We start from the raw sequence: 22,143 nt of genomic DNA, 5'->3' as shown, positions 1-22,143 counted from the left end.
AAGCACAGCTGTATACAAATACACTTGCAGAGTATTCTGTCTGTCTCTCTCTCTCTACAGTTGCACGCATGTGTGCACAGACATGCTGTGAACAAGTTCTATTAATACTCTTCATAATAAAATCATTAAAGCTAAGATAAACCTTTACAGTGAGCATGATAATACATAACAGGCGTAATTCAATTCAGTCTTTTAAAAATGATGCTCCAACAACCTACAGTTAACGTGGCAATAGTAACTTTTTGGGCAACCCTACCAAATTCACATAGAAATGTGAGTTATAGAGCTATTACTCTACTTGAAAGATAGTCTAAGACCTGGTAGATATGTTCTATGTGCATTATTTATTTGCTTCTCATTCTTAAGTTTTGTTTTTGCATCTTTTACTTTCGGTTTTGTACACCAGCTTCAAACAGCTGAAACAACAATATTTTTGGTTATGCAAAATTGTCACGCCCTGACCTTAGAGAGACGTTTTATTTCTCTATTTGGTTAGGTCAGGGTGTGATGTGGGGTGGGCATTCTATGCTTTGTTTTCTATGTTTCTTTATTTCTATGTTTTGGCCGGGTATGGTTCTCAATCAGGGACAGCTGTCTATCGCATACTTAGGTAGCCCTTTCTCCCTCCTTTCAGTGTGGGTAGTTGACTTGTGTTAGTGGCACTTAGCCCTCGTAAGCTTCACGGTTGTTTATTTTGTTTCTTGTTTTGTTGGCGTCATTCCATAATAAAGGAAAATGTACGCTCACCACGCTGGGCTTTGGTCCACTTCTTCCTCCACCGACGACTGCCGTGACAAAAATATATTTCACAGGAGTTTAGATGGTACAATGATTCTCTACACTATACTATCTTATTTTGTCACAAAATCTGAAATTAGGTAAACTATTAGAGTTTTAGCAACCAGGAAATGGTTGAGCGATTTCTGCATAGTGCAACTTTTAATACTACACTAAGACAAAAAAGTCTTAGTCTTTTTTGACTAAAGTCTTAGTCAAAAAAGTCTTAGAATTTTTTTTCAATTTGCTCAACCTATAACCCCAGAGGGACGACACAGATTTCTCTTTCACAGCAGCAGCTCTCGGGTTTATGGGCGTGGCTGGAGTCTTTGAAAATGTTTAGGGTCTTCCTCTGACACCACTTGGTATCGAGGTTCTGGATGGCAGGGAGCTCGGCCCCAGTGATGTACTGGGCCGTACGCACTACCCTCTGTAGCGCCTTGCGGTCAGTAGCACAGATAATGAATGCTACAGTAGGCAGCTCTTCCAGATTCCTGGAGAGATGGGAGTCACATATCCCTTGGGTGAATATGGAAGCTGGGGGAGGCCGGTGGCAGCTGGACACAGGGAGGGCATGGTGATGATGAAGACCATGCTCTCAGCTCTTGAATCCTTGCCCATTCTCTACTTATCGGCTGTGCTCTACACACGTATGTTATAACATGAGTTCATGTCAGGAGATGGTAGAGGAGCTCCATCCCACAGCCTACAGTATAGTCAGGGCAAACAGAGGAAGATGCTGAAAGGCCATCAGTAGGAACATGGTGCAGGACAGGAGGAAATGTGTGGTTGGGTGTGAAGGTGACATGCAAAGGCAGCGTTGCGATCTGAAAGGAAGGTTGAGCCTTAGAGTGGACTGGGAATCAGACGTTCTGAGAGACAGGGCAGGCATGAATTTGCTCGAATCGAATCAAACTGTATTTGTCACATGCTTCGTAAACAACAGGTGTAGATTAACAGTGAAATGCTTACTTAAGGGCCCTTCCCAACAACACAAAAAAATGGAAATACACAATGAGTAACGACACCTTGACTATATACGCGGGGTACCAGTTCCAAGTTGATGTGCAGGGATCTACATATAGGTAGAGATAAAGTGACTAGGCAACAGGATAGATAATAAACAGTAACAGCAGTGTAAGTGAGGAGTCAAAAGAGATTATTGCAAAAAGGGTCAATGCAGGTATCCCTGGTAGCTATTGGTTAATTATTTAACTAACTATTTAGCGGTCTTATGGCTTGAGGGTAGAAGCTATTCAGGGTCCTGTTGGTTCCAGACTTGGTGCATGAGTCTATGACTTCGGTGGCTGGAGTCTTTGACAATGTTTAGGGTCTTCCTCTGACACCTCTTGGTATCGAGGTTCTGGATGGCAGGGAGCTCGGCCCCAGTGATGTACTGGGCCGTACGCATTACCCTCTGTAGCGCCTTGCGGTCAGATGCCAAGCAGTGCCATACCAAGTGGTGATGTAGCTAGTCAAAATGCTCTCAATGGTGCAGCTGTAGACATTTTTGAGGATCTGAGGGCCCATGACAAATCTTTTCCATCTCCTGAGGGGGAAGAGGCATTGTCGTGCTTTCTTCACGACTGTGTTGATGTGTGTGGACCATGATAGTTCCTTATTGATGTAGACACCGATGAACTTAAAGCTCTCAACCTGTTCCACAGCCCTGTCGATGGTGATGGGGGCATGCTTGGCCCTCCGTTTCCCGTAGTCCACGATCAGCTCCTTTGTCTTGTTGACATTGAGGGAGAGGTTGTTGTCCTGGCACAACACTTCCAGATCTCTGACCTCCTCCCTGTAGGCTGCCTCATTGTCGTCAGTGATCAGACCTACCACTCTTGTGTCGTCTGCAAAGTTAATGATGGTGTTGGAGTCACGCAGTCATGGGTGAACAGGGAGTACAAGAAGGGACTAAGCACGCGCCCCTGAGGGGCCCCTGTGTTGAGGGTCAGTGTGGTGGATGTGTTGTTGCCTACCCTCACCACCTGGGGGCGGCCCGTCAGGAAGTCCAGGATCCAGTTGCTGTGGGAGGTGTTTAATCCCAGGGTCCTTAGCTTAGTGATGAGCTTGGAGGGCACAATGGTGTTGAACGCTGAGCTGTAGTCAATGAACAGCATTCTCATGTAGGTGTTCCTTTTTCTCGAGGTGGGAAAGGGCAGTGTGGAGTGCAATAGAGATTGCATCATCTGTGCATCTATTACGGCGGTATGTGAATTGGAGTGGTTCCAGGGTGTCTGGGATGATGGTGTTGATGTGAGCCATGACCAGCATTTTCATGGCTACAGATGTGAGTGCTACGGGGTGATAGTCATTTAGACAGGTTACCTTGGCGTTCTTTGGCACAGGGACTATGGTGGTCTGTTTGAAACATGTCAGTGAAGACATTTTCCAGCTGGTCAGCGCATGCTCTGAGTACGAGTCCTGGTAATCCGTCTGGCCCTGCGGCTTTATGAATGTTAACCTGTTTAAAGGTCTTACTCACATCGGCTACGGAGAGCGTGATCACACAGTTATCTGGAACAGCTGGTACTCTCATGCATAGTTCAGTGTTGCTATCCTCGAAGCATGCATAGAGTTTATTTAGCTCGTTTGGTAGGCTCGCGTCACTGGACAGCTTGCGGCTGGGTTTCCCTTTGTAATCCGTGATAGTTTGCAAGCCCTGCCACATCCAACGAACGTCAGAGCTGGTGTAGTAGGATTCGATCTTGGTCCTTTATTGACACTTTGCCTGTTTGATAATTCGTCGAAGGGCGTAGCGGGATGTCTTATAAGCGTCCGGATTAGTGTCCTGCTCATTGAAAGCGGCAACTCTAAGCCTTAAGCTCAGTGCAGATGTTGCCTGTAATCCATGGCTTCTGGTTGGGATATGTACCACAGGAGGCTGCTGAGGGGAGGATGGCTCATAATAATGGCAGGAATGGAGTGAATGGAATGGTTTCAAACACATGGAAACTTCCTGTGATATGTATGTACAGTCACTGTGGGGACAATGTTGTTGATGCACTTATTAATGAAGCTGGTGACTGATGTGGTAAACTCATCAATGCCATCGGATGAATCCCGGAACATTTTCCAGTCTATGCTAGCGAAACAGTCCTGTAACTTAGCATCCGCTTCAGCGGACCACTTCCGTATTGAGCGAGTCACTGATACTTCCTGTTTGAGCTTTTGTTTTTATGCAGGAATCAGGAGGATAGAGTTATATTCAGATTTGCCAAATGGAGGGTGCGGTCGAGCTCTGTATGCATCTCTGTGTGTGGAGTAAAGGGGATCTAGAGTTTTTTGCCTCTAGTTGCACAGGTGACATGCTGGTAAAAAATTGTGTAAAACGGATTTCAGTTTTACTGCATTAAATTCACCAGACACTAGTAGCGCTGCCTCTGGGTGAGCATTTTCTTGTTTGCTTATAGCCCTATATAGCATGTTGAGTGCTGTCTTAGTGCCAGCATCGGTTTGTGGTGGTAAATAGACAGCTACAAAAAATATAGATGAAAACTCTCTTGGTAAATAGTGTGGTCTACAGCTTATTATGAGGTATTCTAACTCAGGTGAGAAGAACCTCGAGACTTCCTTAATAGTAGGCACAGGCCTATCTTTACAGTATATTTACAGTTCAAATGCATATACTGACAAATATGGGAAATCTGCAACACTCACATTTAGATTGTAATTTAATGTGATCATTCATTTTGGGCTGCCATATCTTATCACTTTACCTCTTGCCTTCCCTTGTAGGATAACGCCGTCCATTTGAGATGATCTGGAGTCAGTTTTACTTTGTAATACCTGGTGGATTTATGTAGAGGAAGCTGATCCTAGATCAGTAGCGCTCGAGACCAGGGATCTCGCGTTGCTAGCCTTTTTTCCTCTACCACAGCCATCACCACCAGGGCTTCTACCAAAGATGGTGGATAAATGAAGATAGTTCACTCAAGTCGTTTACCATTGAAAAATATTGTCAGTTCTCTGTTCCCAAAGACACCAAGCGCGACAACAGCTGGCTGTTCTGTGTAGTGTAGTTGAAGGTAATTTAACCAGAGAAAATGAGGGAGTGGGGTGTCTCGCTTCCTCTTCCGTCTCTGCTACTACCGCTCTCCTCCGCCTTCTCCCCTGGTTAATGCTAAATTAGATCCTTGGGACGTCTCTTCCCTAAGCCCTGAACCCTAACCCTGACTTTAACCCATACCCTTACCTTCATCTTGACCATAACCCTTACCTAACTCTAAACGTAACCTTAACCCCTACCTTAACCGTTTTAAATGTTAACTTAAATTGGGTGACGTCAGAGGACAGGGTCCTCCCAAGGATCCCGTTTAGACGTCTTAATTTTTTAGTATCTCCCTTTGCGTTTACGAGATCTCCCCCGAATCCTGAGCGAGGCAGTCACCGAAACGAGAGGCGATACCCTCCTGCACAACATGGCTACAATTGTAACCTCGACCAGATTTACAGACGAATATCAGCTGTACGAGGAGCTCGGAAAGTAAGCGACATTAACACTATATAGTCCTATTTTACCTTTTCCAGTACTGCTTTGTAGACTATCATTGTGCGTGCCTAGTCCACTGTTGACAAGACAGGTTGTCAAAAACAGGGAAGGCACCCCCCCGGTCGTTAATTAAGCCAGTTTTATAGTCGAACAACATTTTATTAGAATACATCTCGAGCGAGTACCGAATGGCTTGAGCATGCATGCGATTTGTACCGATTTTACCGTGGCTGTATGTTATAGATATGTAGCGGATTATATATATAGTGTTGATTTATTTTAAGGCAGGACTTTCTCATATAAGTCATTTTAAAGACCACCGAATCCTCTCCTCGTATCTATTTCTTATAATTTCACTTTTCAGTATTATTTTGTAATTGGTAGTGAGCCACGCAGGAAGGAATGCTGCACTACTTGTGTAACGATATACAAGCTATAACTATGTCATCCACATCGAAAATGTATCCACTGTGTTTCATTCTGTGCATTGTAACAAATAATTGCTACACACAAACCACCAAGTAGACAAATACTGTGTAACCCGTCTGCGTTATTTTTTGCAGTCAGCAGTGGCAATGGTGTACGTCCAACCACCTATAATGTTTTTTTTCCGGTTTCAAGTATGCATGATGACATCATAATATAGACAGACCTATGATAGGCTTACTACACAATTCAGATAGCCTACAGTAGACTTTTCGTTATTTTCTCATGCTTTGGTTTATTTAAGCAATAAGGCACGATGGGTTGTGGTATATGGCCAATATACCACGGCTAAGGTATGTTCTAAGCACGACGCAACGTGAAGTGCCTGGATACAGCCCTTAGCCGTGGTATATTGGCCATATACCACAAACTCCAGAGGTGCCTTTCGCTACATGTACTATAACATCTGCTAAACACGTGTATGTGACCAATACAATTTTATTTGGTTTGATTTGATTTGCTATTATAAACTGGTTACCAACGTAATTAGAGCAGTAAAAATAAATGTTTTGTCATACCCGTGGTATACGGTCTGATATACCACGGTTGTCAGTCAATCAGCATTCCGGGCTCGAACCACCCAGTTTATAATCTCAGATAGCTCACGTTTCTTTGCACAGTAGTTCATGTGTAGGCTTATGACTCGACCCTTCCACATTACAATTTGCTCTGAGCTGACTTTCATGCACAAGCAGCAAGTGAGGGCTCCCGAGTGGCGCAGCGGTCTAAGGCACTGCATCTCAGTGTTAGATGTGTCACTACAGACCCTGGTTCGATTCCAGGCTGCATCACAACTGGGCGTGATTGGGAGTCCCATAGGGCGGCACATAATTGGCCAGCATCGCCCGGGTTACGGTTTGGCCGGGGTAGGCCGTCATTGTAAATAAGAATGTGTCCTAATAAACCAGAAATTAGTTACCTCTGGTTTGTTCAGCCATTCCTATGGGGGAAAATGAATGGGGAGAGAATTGGGTTTTGTGATAAACAATGAAAATAAGATCTGAGGTTAACACAGGCTTAGGAGGTCTTATACATTTTGTACTATGAGATAATATTAGTCACTTAACATGACTGTTTTGATTACATAATTGCTTCAAAATTCACAAAAAGTGACAGCTGATGAAGATTATCTCAAAACAAAACGTATAAAATCTCCTAAACCTGTGTTTACCACAGACCTTATTTCCAGTGTTTATCCAAAAAAAACTACAAAACCCCATTAGTTTCTCCATAGGCTTTGGCCAATGAGCCATGGAGGAGTGAGTGCCTACAAAAATATGCCATTACTATTGCTCTCTATCACGATACATCATTTTATTATCACATGCCAAACAACAGTTATCATCATGCACTGCTTTGTATTGTCTTTTTGCACGTGTGTACCACAGTGATGGGCTATTTAGCTCTACTGTCGATTAGTTGTAACCTATTCATATTGCAATGTTTTTCATTTAAAACATGTAGGGGAGAGTGGGGTCAATTGTAACACTATTTTTACCTTCTACCATTTTCTTTATTACTCAGAGATGGATTGAACTAGACACAGTACTGATTTTGGTGGGTTGTATTTTGTTTGCGGTAGTGAGAGTTGTGACTTGAGCTCATGTAGCTGTTTTGTTTATTAATTTGTCTCACTACAGGGGCGCCTTCTCCGTTGTCCGGCGATGCGTTAAAAAGTCCAACGGCCAGGAATTTGCTGCTAAAATTATCAACACGAAAAAACTCTCAGCAAGAGGTAAGACAAAGTGGAAATATTACACCACTTACTATGTTGAGTGCATTGATGCCTGTGGCATTGTTTTCACGAATCAGATATAGTCCAATAGGAGATCGACACTGGAGGTAGTTTTCTCACTGTTAGTTTATTAAATTACCCATGTGCACATGAAAGCGCTTGATCCATTAAATATCTAGTTCAAGCAACATAATACAATTGCATTTTAGGTTAACATTACATACATCAACTTGTCAAAGGGTGTGTGCCAAGTTGCATAGTGTAGGTAAGTGCAGCATATTTTTGGGAGCTCCTTGTTCAATGAGATAAACAGAAGCATTCATCTCATGATGTTCCTGTCCAGCAGGACATATTGTTGCTGTGCGTGCCTACCCGCGACACAGTAGCTCAGCCATTGTGTCTGTGTGTGGTGCATTTGTTTATGCTCTACTCCTGCCCTCAGAAACCAAGTGTGTTTGTGAATGTAGACTGCCAGAGGCCTTTTAGAAGCATCTGGAGCACCTTCGTGTTGTTTAGTCATAGCTGAAGTCACAATTCTACTCTTTGCTGCTCACGTTTTCTTCACAAAAATCTGGACCATACATAAATTAATAAGTGACCTTTAAGAGGCCTCACCTCTTATCACAAAAGGATTTAGTCAAGGAACGGGATAATTGAATCCATAATTGAGGGTTGACTGTAAATTCATGTCCTTATGCAATTTTGGTGAATCTCAGTTTACGTTACGCCTCTCACAATGTCTCCCCCCCTTCCACCTTGTGAGATCTCCTGATCAGAGACATGGGGTCCAGGCAGAAAAACACGTCCTCTTGGCCGGAGGAGACTGTCACATCTGCTCTAATCAAGCCTTGGCCAGGAGGACTGCACGGAGATACGTCAGACGTGGCCAATCTGCTACTGCTACAGCAGCAGAGACAAAAGGCTATGGATCTATTTCGGGACACTACTAATACTTGTGCGTTTGGGTATCGAGTGGGCCCATCTCCTGTTTGCTCCTGACATTGTGATGGAGATGTTAATTTATTTTTTGGGCCGTTCTGTCTATGTCACTGCGCGCATTAGTGCATAAATTGCAATGACTAAGGGCACTGAAATTTCAAATAACTACGCCATGCTTGTTAGACTGTAATTACACTGCAATTCCATGTTTGCGTCATCAATTTTTCGGGGGCATTGTTGTCGCTTCCCTTGCTTGCGTCAGGCCCGGCTGCCAGTAAATTACTCCAAGAAGAAATCTTCCTGAAGCACAGTCTTACTGTAGCTGTGCTGACTGGGTATTGACCTATTAAACCAAGCAGTCTTCAACTGCAAGTCTTAATATTATCTCAACAGTGGCCACACTGTTGCAGATAATGGCCTCCCTGCCATGTCTTGAGAAGGCTTTAGCTATGGCGATGGAGAGGGAGTGGAGGTTTCTTTAAAATTGCCTTAAAAAAACAACTGGTAATTAGATCTGCTGTGTTTCAGCTGCGTCTGGCAGAGATCCCGTCAAGTAACCTGGCAACTGGGTTCTTCAAACTGTTCATCACGTTGAATAGCACAGAATGAGAGGAACGCTCCAGTCCTATTGAGCTGAATAAAGGAGAAGAGAGGAGGGCCAAGTTAAGCCAGATCCCTTTGCCTCCCTTTTCTCCCTACAGCTCCTCATGCCCACTGCCCCATTTTTATGTCTCTGCGTGCAGTTTGAAGGAAGTTTAAGGAAGTTTTGCGATCTATTGTTAACTAGCATTCGTGCAAATACTGGAAGTCTATGGGATCAGCTAGCTGATTGCGCTAACTCTAGCTGATCCCAGATTCTTCCAGTCATTCCGCTAACGCTAGTTAGCAATTGCTTGCGAAACTACCGTCAACTTCCCTCAAACTGCACGCAGAGACATAAAAATAGTATCCATGAGTTCATCTGACACTGGGAAAGTAGATAAATTGTCACAATATCTCTTTAATCAGAGCTGAAGGCCCTGGACATGCCAATGTGTTTTACAGAAACAGAAGCTGTAATAATTTCCCTCAGATCTACCATCCATCTAGACATGGGGCAGAGCCTCCACTGCCAGCAACGCTTTATTTATGTATAAAGTTAATAGGAAGAAGACAGAACAATCTAGAGAAGACAAACAAGCTTAGGCTGCTGCTATTAGCTGACAGTGCTCTCTCTGTGTGTGTGTGTGTGTGTGTGTGTGTGTGTGTGTGTGTGTGTGTGTGTGTGTGTGTGTGTGTGTGTGTGTGTGTGTGTGTGTGTGTGTGTGTGTGTGTGTGTGTGTGTGTGTGTGTGTGTGTGTGTGTGTGTGTGGACATTTTTAACTATATATGTGAAGGGACCAGAAGTCCCCACAAGAATAGTAAATAAACACAAATTAGACCAACTGGGGATTTTTTGCCGGTCTTCACAAGGAAAAATGCTATTTCTAAGGGGGCTATGGTTAGAATTAGGGTTAGTGGTTAAAGGTTAGGGTTATGTTTAGGTTTTAGGTCAGGTTTTACAGTTAAGATTAGGGGTTAGGGAATATAGCGTTGTCAATGGGAATGTGTGTTCATTCGGTATGACTGTGTGTGTTCATTTTGTGTGATGTGTGTTTGTAAAAAGCAATGGCGAACAGATCTTTTGTGCGAGTTGGGAGCTTTGCCGCATTTGTGCAGATACATTGAGTGCATGAGGTGGGTCAGATTAAATCCCGTTCTGTGTGTGTGTGTGTTACTGTTTGTGTGAGGTCAGGCCAGCCATGTATAGGTCAGTGAGTATGCCTGTGGATCTCACATGTAAAGTGTGCTGCTTACTCCATGCACCTACTGTAGGTTGGACTGCGAGGAAGCAACAGTATACCTCTCCATCAGCCACCCTCTTCCAGGCTATTTGATTGCTACAGTCTACCAGAGCTGCTGTCAAATGTCAATACTCCAACTCTTAATCCAAACCATGTGAAATGCGGCCCAGCCGATGAGTGTTTTAAGTGTCAGCTGAGGTGCTGGATGTCAATCCTCTCACACACACCCCTTTATACAACACTTTTTACATAAGTACATATTGGTTGGTTTAATACACAGTGCACCCTTTGCATAATGCACTATTTCATGCCATACACTCTCATGTCTGTAAGATTATGTCATTGTATGTTTCTTGGCCCAGTGTATCAAGGCAAGCTGAGCTGCCCAGGCCAGTAGGACTGGGTGTATATTGAATGTGGTCTGTTATATTAAGGCTTTTGACAGTCAGTAACATCTCATCCACACACTTTCTTACACATACACACACACACACACACACACACACACACACACACACACACACACACACACACACACACACACACACACACACACACACACACACACACACACACACACACACACACACACACACACACACACACACACACACACACACACACTAGGCTTGGTATCATAAAAAATTCACAGTTTGTCCTATTAAAAATTCACCAGGGCAGTACTGCCACGTTTATCAGGCCTCGGCCAATCGAGCAGCACAGAGGAAGCCTTCCAATGCCCTGATAACACGCCTGCCTGGGCCACGATACGGCAGCTGATCTGGGAGAGGAGGGCACTGACACCATGTCTCTCTGGACAGCCTCTCCTGGGGGCTCTGACCAGTACTACAGGGGTTAACCTTCTCCTGCTCCACCGAGTGTGTGTGTGTGTGTGTGTGTGTGTGTGTGTGTGTGTGTGTGTGTGTGTGTGTGTGTGTGTGTGTGTGTGTGTGTGTGTGCGTGCGTGCGTGCGTGCGTGCGTGCGTGCGTGCGTGCACGTGTCTGCCTGCTTGCCTGTCTGTGCGACTGCGCGCATGTGTCATTATGCCTCTTTTAAAATGTACCCTGTCACTCACAGTGTTTGTTGTGGGCTGGAGGGGCCGTGAGGGGCTGGATGGGGAATAAGAGGGGGAAGGGGGTTAGCTAGCTGGATGATGCTATATGCCTGGCTGGATGGGATGGAACTTAAGCGGACCCTGATCCAGAACCCTATAGTCTGAGTCTGAGCAGCCTGAGAGGCCCTGAATGGTGTCGAGGCTGATGGAATTGTGCTGCTGAATAATTGACGCTAGCACGAGGCTGTGCTGGATGGAAATGGTTTAAAGGAGAGGGCCTGTCTCTCTACCTCTTTCCCTCTTTATCTTGATCTCTCCCCATCTCTCTCTCTCTTTCTCTCCCTCAATGCCCTCCTCTCCCAGATCAGCTGCCGTATTGTGGCCCAGGCAGGCGTGTTATCAGGGCATTGGAAGGCTTCCTCTGTGCTGCTCGCTGGAGGTCGATTGGCGGAGGCCTGATAAATGTAGCAGTACTGCCCTGGTGAATTTTTAATAGGACAAACTGTTAATTTTTTATGACACCATGCCTAGTGTGTGTGTGTGTTTAAGAGAGAGTATGTGGGTGCAGGGGTTTTTTGTGGGATGAAATATCATAACATAACCATAGTGCCCCGTCACACAGCCCATTCCCCTTCTTATTTTGTGGGGCATAAACACAGGCCAATTAGTGGGGAGCAAGAGTGTGTTTTCACTGGATGGCAGCAGTGGGGGGAGGTGTGTGTGTGTGTGTGTGTGTGTGTGTGTGTGTGTGTGTGTGTGTGTGTGTGTGTGTGTGTGTGTGTGTGTGTGTGTGTGTGTGTGTGTGTGTGTGTGTGTGTGTGTGTGTGTGTGTGTGTGTGTGTGTGTGTTACTAACCACTTATGTGTGGATGTGTATTTCTGGGGCTTCTCTCACGCCTGAATGGCAAAGGCCTTTTCCCAATCTTCTGTCCTGTTTTCTCTCTCAGTCTGTCCTTAATAGACCTTCCTCTCCCAGGCATCTTGTGTGCTGGGTGATTATTGTGATTCAAGAGATATCATTAGGTGTATGCATAAGGAAAGTCCCTATTTGCACATATTTAGCATTGTTAGGACATGGTTCTGTGGAACTACTGTACACTACATATTAGGGTTGTTACGATACCAGTATCGTTATACTCAGAGGTATCGTGGCAAGGAAACTTCCTGAGGAAAACAGTCCTAATGTTGGAAACAAACAGCCTTATGTTGTCACCCAGAATCACATGTTTATTTTCCAAGCTATATAACTCAATATTTTACATACTGTAGGTTCTTTAAAGGACCAAAAGTGTATTGTGCAAAGCTGTCATCAAGGCAAAGAGTGGCTACTTTGAAGAATCTCAAATATTAAATATATTTTGATTTGTTTAACACTTTTTTGGTTACTACATGATTCCATATGTGTTATTTCATAGTTTTGTTGTCTTCACTAGTATTCTACAAAGTAGAAAATAGTAAAAATAAAGAAAAACCCTTGAATGAGTAGGTGTGTCCAAACTTTTGACTGGTAGTGTACATGGGCTCTGATATGATACAGGAACAATATTTTTAGTTTGAAACGATTCGGTGCGATTTGGTTCGATACGATTCAATGCTCTAACAATTATTGCATGAACACATTCATTTTCATTTCTAAATTAATATTAATATGATATAGATGGAGCTGTCTGAGGTGACTTTTCTGAGCTGAGTGGCCCTGGTGTGCGTGTGTGTGTGTGTGTGTGTGTGTGTGTGTGTGTGTGTGTGTGTGTGTGTGTGTGTGTGTGTGTGTGTGTGTGTGTGTGTGTGTGTGTGTGTGTGTGTGTGTGTGTGTGTGTGTGATGTATAAATGAATGAATGAATGATTTGTCCTTACTTGGTCGGGCTTTGACAACTGGTATCATATAAACACAAATACGACATGGAGAATGCATAGAATTGCAGGAAATTTGCTTAAAAACAGCAAAACAAATCTCTGCCCTATGCAAAATGTGTAGAATAGCTTTAAAACTGCAACATTTTCTCTCAGCCAACAAGAGGGGTGTGAACAGTTCCGGGTCGCATGGGTTGCGAGGTGGGGGTTTGTTACTACGCTGATAAATTACATTATCCATCCGGACCTTTGCCACCTAGGAAATTTGTGTGACCGGACCTTCTCAAATAGTACTTGATGCAATTTGTGAGCTGAGCAATAGCGCAGACTGAGCATCTAAATGCTCATCACCCACTGATTAACTCTGTCATGTAGCAGATGAAAATGTTTTGGCTAGGAGTATGTCAATATTTATCTTTCGAAATGAGATATGACATACAGTACATAGCCAATTAATATAACACAGCTTTGGATTCCACCCCCGTCTCAAAAGCAAATGGTTTGACCGTTTGGAACTTTATGAAGCAGAACTGCTCTCTTCTCCCAGCTCGCAAAAATTATTGCAGTCCTAAGTGAAATTACACCTTTACCCAGTTCATGTAAAAATGACCAAATGCTGTTTAATTAAAGCAGAACTACCAAAAATATTTTGTACAGTGAACCTGGTAATTGAAAGCCCCAATCAGCAGTTAGATGTGCAATCAGCAAGATGTTAACTTAGTTGTGTCCACTCCGGTAGCCTACACAGCCCTACCGGTAAAACACAATTCTCTACAGCGCATTTGGTAACAATTACCCAGGAAATTACATTGGTTGTCCCTCAATTAATAAAGCCTATGATTTAATATTGCGAAAACCATTTTACAAACATCTGAATGCTGAAGGTGCTGCGCAGATGTAGCCTACGAATATTAGAGCAGGGTTAGGTTACGCCCATCTCTCGTTGGCGCGAGCAGCTGCGTCTCCCGCTCTATGAGCATAGTTGTTATCTGACTTGACTAGATCAATGTCTTACGCAGTTACATGCATAAAAGTTTGATAGGAGGAAGGAGAGAACGCATCAATTCAGTCACAACAGATAAGAGGTATTTTCGGAATAAGGCAGAAAACATTTATATGAGTAAAATGCGTTAGAGAACCGGAGATTCGTAATTTTTGAATGGGTTTCTTACCGATGCATGCTTCATTTGGATCGGTTCGGTTTTAAACATTTGAACCAGGGACCGATGCATATCGGTGAATCATTTCATACCTACAGATAATGCTATTAAAAGACTGATGTTGTCCTTCAAAATGGGCCCCCAAAAAAGAATGATACTAATTACTTATATAAAGATAGTTTGGGAGCAAATTTGTAGCTTGATTGTGACTGAATAAATTGTGATCATTTGGGGGACAGTCTCTTTCTGTTCCTCAGCATCTTTTTCAGCACAGCCAGTACTTTTCTGACTCACACAGTGACCTCACAAATGAAGTGCTCATTTGTTCTATGGTGGGGATCGCTACTAGTGACATTCCATTAGACTACATTACATTATACTCTATTATATTAGACTGGATCTGATTAATTACTTCTGCTGGAATCCTCATATAGGCTCTCTGCGGTCAACTGTGTGTTTAGTGTTTTCTGTATTTGAGTCATACTGTAGTCCTGATTTGTGGGTCCTAAGCCTCAGGTTTCTATTGCTTTTCTCCACTTGTCATTCCTCTGCTGCTGCTGAATATGGAATCTATCTCAGCACAGAGACTGAATGCCTGAAGTTGGTATTTTTTCTCCCTTTAAAAAACTGAAATCGTGTGTCTCTCTCTCTCTCCGCCCACCCGCTTGGCTGAAACCCCAACCCCCAGAGATGAAGGAACAGAGATGTGTGTGTGGGTGTGTGTGTGTAATCCAAGGAGAATGAAAACTCCTCACGCCCAGAACTGAGAATTGTCAAGTCATGATTACTCATAGTTAGGGGTAGGTGGCTGGACGTGGGGATGTACAGGCACTGTTCAGTCCAATTTACCCTGGATTCAGGCAGAATGAGGAAGCACCACACACTGCAGAACTGTGTGTCCTTATTCCTGGCTTCAGTATGAAGAATTGCTGGGTTTGTGTTTGCTACTTTCTTTTTGCTTCCTCTGAGGGGGGTGGTCCATGACTACCCTGAAGAATCAAGGCCCTTTCTGAAAAGCGTGCTGAATTGTTGCTCTGGATGTGGAGGTGTTTGTGTGCACGTGCGTACGTGCACACACTCCCTCTCTCTTTTCCACTCTCTCTCCCTGCCTCTCTCTCTCTCTGTGGTTGGAAAGGGTTTCTGTGTCAAGTGTGTGTAGTGTAGTATTAGGTACCTGCGTTTCATAGTGAGCCTGCCAGACCAGGCCATGGCTGTGGCTCTCCTATCCTCTGAGGCACGTAATAGGATAATCCCAGCCTGATCGCAGAGACACGTCGTGACACCCTCAATCAACCTGTCGCCTGGCAATGATCAACCCTACTACCACTACTGTTACTGTCTACTTGACCTAGTCTGGCCTGTATTGATCTAGAACACCAGACATTATACAGAAATCACTAAATATAAACATGATAAAGTATGATTTACTATACTATACCATACTACACTACAGTACACTAGGGCTGGGCGATATGTACCTTGTCATTGAGCGCTGGTCACTTTAATAATGTTTGCATACAATTTTACCCACTTCATATGTATATACTATATTCTAGTCAAAGCTCATCCTATATAACTACTGTTGTACGCACCTTTTCTATTCATATGCTGTCCATACTGTCTATACACACCATCATACACAGTACATATACATTTATATTCCACATGCTGACATTGCTAGTTCTGGTATTTCTATATTTCTTAATTCCTTTCTTTCAGTTTTTTGGATTTGTGTGTATTGTTTTGTATTGTTAGGTATTACGGCACTGTTGGAGCTAGGAACATAAGCATTTCGCTACACCCACGATAACATCTGCAAAATATGTGTACGAGACCAATAAAATGTTATTTGATTTCGATTTGATATGGCCAAAATAACATACCAATATTTTTCTCCTTTTTGACAGTATGGCATTTTATTTACGTATGATATTTTATGTTTCGGAATAAAACAGGTTCTAAATATGTTTATGATCAGTACTTGAATCTCAACAAATTAATTTCAAGTGATTTTAATGGTCTTTTTCCAATTCTGATGGTTTTATACTCTAACAACTAGTACATAACTGACAGCGAAATAGTCCCAATTTGTAGAACTTTTCATTCAATTTAGCACTGTATCATAATATCGTTATAGACGGTATTGTGAATATCCTTACCTGTATGTGGATCCATACCGGTATACTGGTATTCACGATATATCGCCCAGCCCTCTAGTACACTACACTTTTATATACTATACACAGTCCACACTTAGTTACCCAAGATAAGTACTATAACTGTGGAGTGTTTCTGTGTTTCTTTTTTACATTCAGGGGCCTAATGACTAAACGGTTATATAAAGTAGTTTCATTGGCTGCTGTTCTGTTTGGATGGCTCAGTTTATATGGCCATTTAACAGAACAGAGCAGAGGACCATGTTTATTGGCCGGTAGTCTGCTGTGACCTGGGCTAACACTACAACTACTCCCATTGGACAGGATTACACTGGCTAACATTGTGTGCTGCTGCTGGACAATCTGCTGGTTTATTGTAGCCTTTTTCAGTCTGTCTGTGCCACCAACAAGAGTCATTAAATAGTTGAGTGAGGAATGCTTTCGTTGGGCACAATTGTTTCTCTGTGTGAGAGATAAGGCAGGGCCCTATTGGGTAATGTGGGGGTGTAAACCTCAACTCCAGTTTATAATCGTTCTCTAAATGTTTGTCTATTCTCTCTCTTTATAAGTCTGTCTTTATCCTCTTGAGACTGTATAACATGCAAATGCACACACAGACACACACACACACACATCCTTCTCTGGTGCTCCTCTGAGTAAATATTGATGGACCTTTTGTCATAATTATCTATGTGTATGCTGTCGCTCCTGTCCCTCATTGACAGCTGCAGTATTTCTTAAAAGGATGTCTGCCCCTCGTGTGCACAAGATAAATGTAGGCACTTTAGTGTCTTGGCCAGTGGCCCTAGATGCCCCAGTGGCCCTAGATGCCCCAGTGGCCCTAGATACCCCACAAAGCATGCAGAGCCTTGCTCCATGGCCCAGTGTTGGAATGGCCTTGTCCTTCGTTGGAACCTAAAGCATTGTTAAATCTCAGAGCTGTTATTTACCGACTGCCTCAGACCACTCGTAGAACAGCTAAGTGCGTCGTTAGATGAGTTTTTCCCCCCCTACCGCGTCACTTTATACACAGAATATCTCCGCTAAACATAGCCTCAAGATGTTTATCTGTCTCTATATGACCGCCGATAACTCCACAAGGAAGTTGACTACAAATACAAAGTTTCTAATGACTGCAATGGTTATAAACAAGCAAAGGATATAAATTAACACTGAGATGACTGCATTAAAATATAAATAGCCTATCTACAGTATAGGCTACATAAGCTTCTATATTTCAATGATATTGAAATCAATTTCATGTTCATTCAATTTAGTTTTATTTGGCTAATGTCAAATTTTTGCCTCAACATATTTAGTTATGTGTAGCCTAACGTGCACAATGATGTGCTAAATCTCCATTTTTATAGACCCTTTTCTAGTACACGAAACATTGACGTAATGCACAGATGCTCGTGACTCTTGGCGGCTGTTAGAAAGCCATCACCATCTGCGCCCATTCAACATAGCGTTTTTATAACTTTTTGGGGTTCTCATACTCTTACAATGATGTTTTGATTCTTGCTTGAACAGTCGCTAAGATTGTATTTGGTTGTGATCTTTGCAAAAACTATTTTGGATGCAGCAGTTGTTAGCTAGAAGGCTAACGCTCATTGATATAGGCTGTAGCAAAAGCTAGCCAAAGATCCATTTTACTGGATGAAGTTAAAGTGTTTTTTTAATAGTATAATGCAGTTGATTTGCGATGATGACACTGACATGATATTAAGCAGGACTTTCAAATGAGCCTTCAAATCCAATTATAATAGTGTGAAATGCACTCATAAGCAACATGTAAATAGAGGCTTTTTTTGCTGGCGTTCTACAAGAACTCCCCCTTGTTCTGTCACCAAATTGTGTGCATCGCCCTCATGCGGTAATGTTTGTAAACACAGAAACGGGTCTATAGGGTAAACGTTAGAATAAGCCACCTCAATATTTGCAGCCAAAGGTGATAATATCTCTCTACGAGCTGATCCGTTGTCAGTATCGTGGAATAATTCTAATGTTACGGAGAAATGGAGAAAGCTGACCTGAGAGCAGCGTTGCCTTTCGTTCCATCCCATCAGTATTGACACACGCCTCAACGACCCACTTAACGAACGTTCTCTCTGTGTGGGGTTTTGGGAAGCTCATGTTACATCTTCGGCCATTGTAGGAAAGATACATGGTTAAAACAGTCGTCAGCCTAAGTTCCATCGCTGTCGGGGAACCGGGACCTGTTCTGTTTATGGTAGCCAGGGAATCAACAGTGTAGTCATCAACTCAGTCACTGATGGTTAGCCATCGCAGCTTAGACCACCTCAGACAAGAGTCAAACAGAGACCAAACCCTTCATTTAAAAGCGGTTGGTTAGATGGTGGTGTATAGGAAGTTATTGGCTGTCAGTAACGGGCAGACCACAAGTTTGCTCGCACTGTACGGCAACAAAGGCAGAGTAGGGTCACTCAGGGGGTAATGAATGGTGATTAGGTTGATCGTGACCATGAGCTAATTGTCACGTTCCTGACCTATTGTTCCTTTTTCTTTTATTTATTTAGTTGGTCAGGGCGTGAGTTGGGGTGGGTTGTCTATGTGTGTTTTTCTATGTTGGGGGTTTTGTGTTCGGCCTGGTATGATTCTCAATCAGAGGCAGCTGTAGATCGTTTGTCCCTGATTGAGAATCATACTAAGGCAGCCGGGGTTTCACGTGTGTTTTGTGGGTGGTTGTATCGCGTGTCTGCATTCGTGCCACACGGGACTGTTTGTCGGTTGTTTTATGTTATTTTTGGTTCGTGTTCAGTTTCGATTCATTAAATAATCATGGACACAAATCACTCCGCGTATTGGTCTGATCCTTCTCGCCTCTCCTCCTCGTCCGAGGAGGAGGATTACGACGACCGTTACAGAACCACCCACCAATCTAGGACCAAGCGGAGTGCAAACGGGCAGCGACAGCAGTGGGAAAAAACCCAGGACTCCTGGACTTGGGAGGAGATCCTGGACGGCAAAGGACCCTGGGCTCAGCCAGGGGAATATCGCCGTCCCAAGGCGGAGCTGGAGGCAGCGAAGGCAGAGAGGCGCTGGTATGAGGAGGCAGCGCGGCGACGCGGTTGGGAGCCCGAGAGTCAGACCCAAAAATTTCTTGGGGGAGGGCACACGAGGAGTGTGGCAAAGCCGGGTAGGATACCTGAGCCAACTCCCCGTGCTTACCGTGGAGTGAGAGGGCGTCGTACTGGTCAGACACCGTGTTATGCGGTAAAGCGCACGGTGTCCCCAGTACGCGTGCTTAGCCCAGTGCGGGCTATTCCACCTCGCCGCACTGGTAGGGCTAAGTTGGGCATCGAGCCGGATGTCATGAAGCCGGCCCAACGCATCTGGCCTCCAGTGCGTCTCCTCGGGCCGGCATACATGGCACCAGCCTTACGAATGGTGTCCCCGGTTCGCCAGCATAGCCCAGTGCGGGCTATTCCACCTCGCCGCACTGGCAGGGCTACGGGCACCATTCAACCTGGTAAGGTTGGGCAGGCTCGGTGCTCAAGAGCACGTGTCCTCCTTCACGGTCCGGTATACCCGGTGCCACCTCCAAGTACCAGTCCACCGGTGGCAGCCCCCCGCACCAGGCTGTCTCTCTGGGTTCTCTCTCCAGCTGCTCCCACCTGTCCAGCGCTGTCAGAGCCTTCCTCCTCTCCAGCGCAGCCAGTGCTTACACCACGCACCAGGTCTACAGTGCGTCTCAGCCGGCCAGAGTCTGCCGTCTGCCCAGCGGCGCCTGAACTGCCTGCCTGCTCAGCGCTGTTTGAGCTGCCTGCCTTCCCAGCGCTGTCCGTCTGTTATGAGCCGTCCAGCCAGGACCAGCCAGAGCCTTCCAGCCAGGACCAGCCAGAGCCGTCCAGCCAGGACCAGCCAGAGCCGTCCAGCCAGGACCAGCCAGAGCCGTCCAGCCAGGACCAGCCAGAGCCAGCCAGCCAGGATCCGCCAGAGCCAGCCAGCCAGGATCCGCCAGAGCCAGCCAGCCAGGATCCGCCAGAGCCAGCCAGCCAGGATCCGCCAGAGCCAGCCAGCCAGGATCCGCCAGAGCCAGCCAGTCCGGTGCTGTCCCTCAGTCCGGTGCTGTCCCTCAGTCCGGTGCTGCCCCTCAGTCCGGTGCTGCCCCTTAATCTGATGGGGGTTATATGGAGGGTGGCCATTTTGAGGAAGCTACAAAAGCGGGTAGTGACTATGGTGGGGTGGGGACCACGACCAGCGCCAGAGCCGCCACCGTGCACAGACGCCCACCCAGACCCTCCCCTAGACTTTATGCTGGTGCGCCCGGAGTTTGCACCTTAAGGGGGGGGTTATGTCACGTTCCTGACCTATTGTTCCTTTTTCTTTTATTTATTTAGTTGGTCAGGGCGTGAGTTGGGGTGGGTTGTCTATGTGTGTTTTTCTATGTTGGGGGTTTTGTGTTCGGCCTGGTATGATTCTCAATCAGAGGCAGCTGTAGATCGTTTGTCCCTGATTGAGAATCATACTAAGGCAGCTGGGGTTTCACGTGTGTTTTGTGGGTGGTTGTATCGCGTGTCTGCATTCGTGCCACACGGGACTGTTTGTCGGTTGTTTTATGTTATTTTTGGTTCGTGTTCAGTTTCGATTCATTAAATAATCATGGACACAAATCACTCCGCGTATTGGTCTGATCCTTCTCGCCTCTCCTCCTCGTCCGAGGAGGAGGATTACGACGACCGTTACAGAACCACCCACCAATCTAGGACCAAGCGGAGTGCAAACGGGCAGCGACAGCAGTGGGAAAAAACCCAGGACTCCTGGACTTGGGAGGAGATCCTGGACGGCAAAGGACCCTGGGCTCAGCCAGGGGAATATCGCCGTCCCAAGGCGGAGCTGGAGGCAGCGAAGGCAGAGAGGCGCTGGTATGAGGAGGCAGCGCGGCGACGCGGTTGGGAGCCCGAGAGTCAGACCCAAAAATTTCTTGGGGGAGGGCACACGAGGAGTGTGGCAAAGCCGGGTAGGATACCTGAGCCAACTCCCCGTGCTTACCGTGGAGTGAGAGGGCGTCGTACTGGTCAGACACCGTGTTATGCGGTAAAGCGCACGGTGTCCCCAGTACGCGTGCTTAGCCCAGTGCGGGCTATTCCACCTCGCCGCACTGGTAGGGCTAAGTTGGGCATCGAGCCGGATGTCATGAAGCCGGCCCAACGCATCTGGCCTCCAGTGCGTCTCCTCGGGCCGGCATACATGGCACCAGCCTTACGAATGGTGTCCCCGGTTCGCCAGCATAGCCCAGTGCGGGCTATTCCACCTCGCCGCACTGGCAGGGCTACGGGCACCATTCAACCTGGTAAGGTTGGGCAGGCTCGGTGCTCAAGAGCACGTGTCCTCCTTCACGGTCCGGTATACCCGGTGCCACCTCCAAGTACCAGTCCACCGGTGGCAGCCCCCCGCACCAGGCTGTCTCTCTGGGTTCTCTCTCCAGCTGCTCCCACCTGTCCAGCGCTGTCAGAGCCTTCCTCCTCTCCAGCGCAGCCAGTGCTTACACCACGCACCAGGTCTACAGTGCGTCTCAGCCGGCCAGAGTCTGCCGTCTGCCCAGCGGCGCCTGAACTGCCTGCCTGCTCAGCGCTGTTTGAGCTGCCTGCCTTCCCAGCGCTGTCCGTCTGTTATGAGCCGTCCAGCCAGGACCAGCCAGAGCC

General features: G+C 45.5%; 1 protein-coding gene across 5 annotated transcripts in view; it reads left to right on the top strand.

Moving 5' to 3' along the window:
* Nucleotides 1-5,108: 5,108 nt before the first annotated feature.
* The window catches only part of LOC120017633 (calcium/calmodulin-dependent protein kinase type II subunit gamma), a 107,859-nt gene continuing 90,824 nt past the window's right edge, over nt 5,109-22,143 (top strand). For 3 of the 5 annotated variants that reach the window (XM_038960534.1, XM_038960533.1, XM_038960532.1), the window contains exons 1-2: nt 5,110-5,263; nt 7,396-7,490. In XM_038960534.1, the coding sequence (XP_038816462.1) occupies nt 5,199-5,263; nt 7,396-7,490 (160 nt within the window). In that variant the 5' untranslated portion in view covers nt 5,110-5,198. Of the gene's footprint in view, nt 5,264-7,395; nt 7,491-22,143 lie in introns of all 5 variants that reach the window. The other 2 variants (XM_038960535.1, XM_038960537.1) reach the window with 1 other exon arrangement.

This window comes from Salvelinus namaycush, chromosome 22, assembly GCF_016432855.1.
Source record: "Salvelinus namaycush isolate Seneca chromosome 22, SaNama_1.0, whole genome shotgun sequence".
Classification (NCBI taxonomy): Eukaryota; Metazoa; Chordata; class Actinopteri; order Salmoniformes; family Salmonidae; genus Salvelinus; species Salvelinus namaycush.
This window is presented reverse-complemented; position numbering and strand designations above follow the sequence as displayed.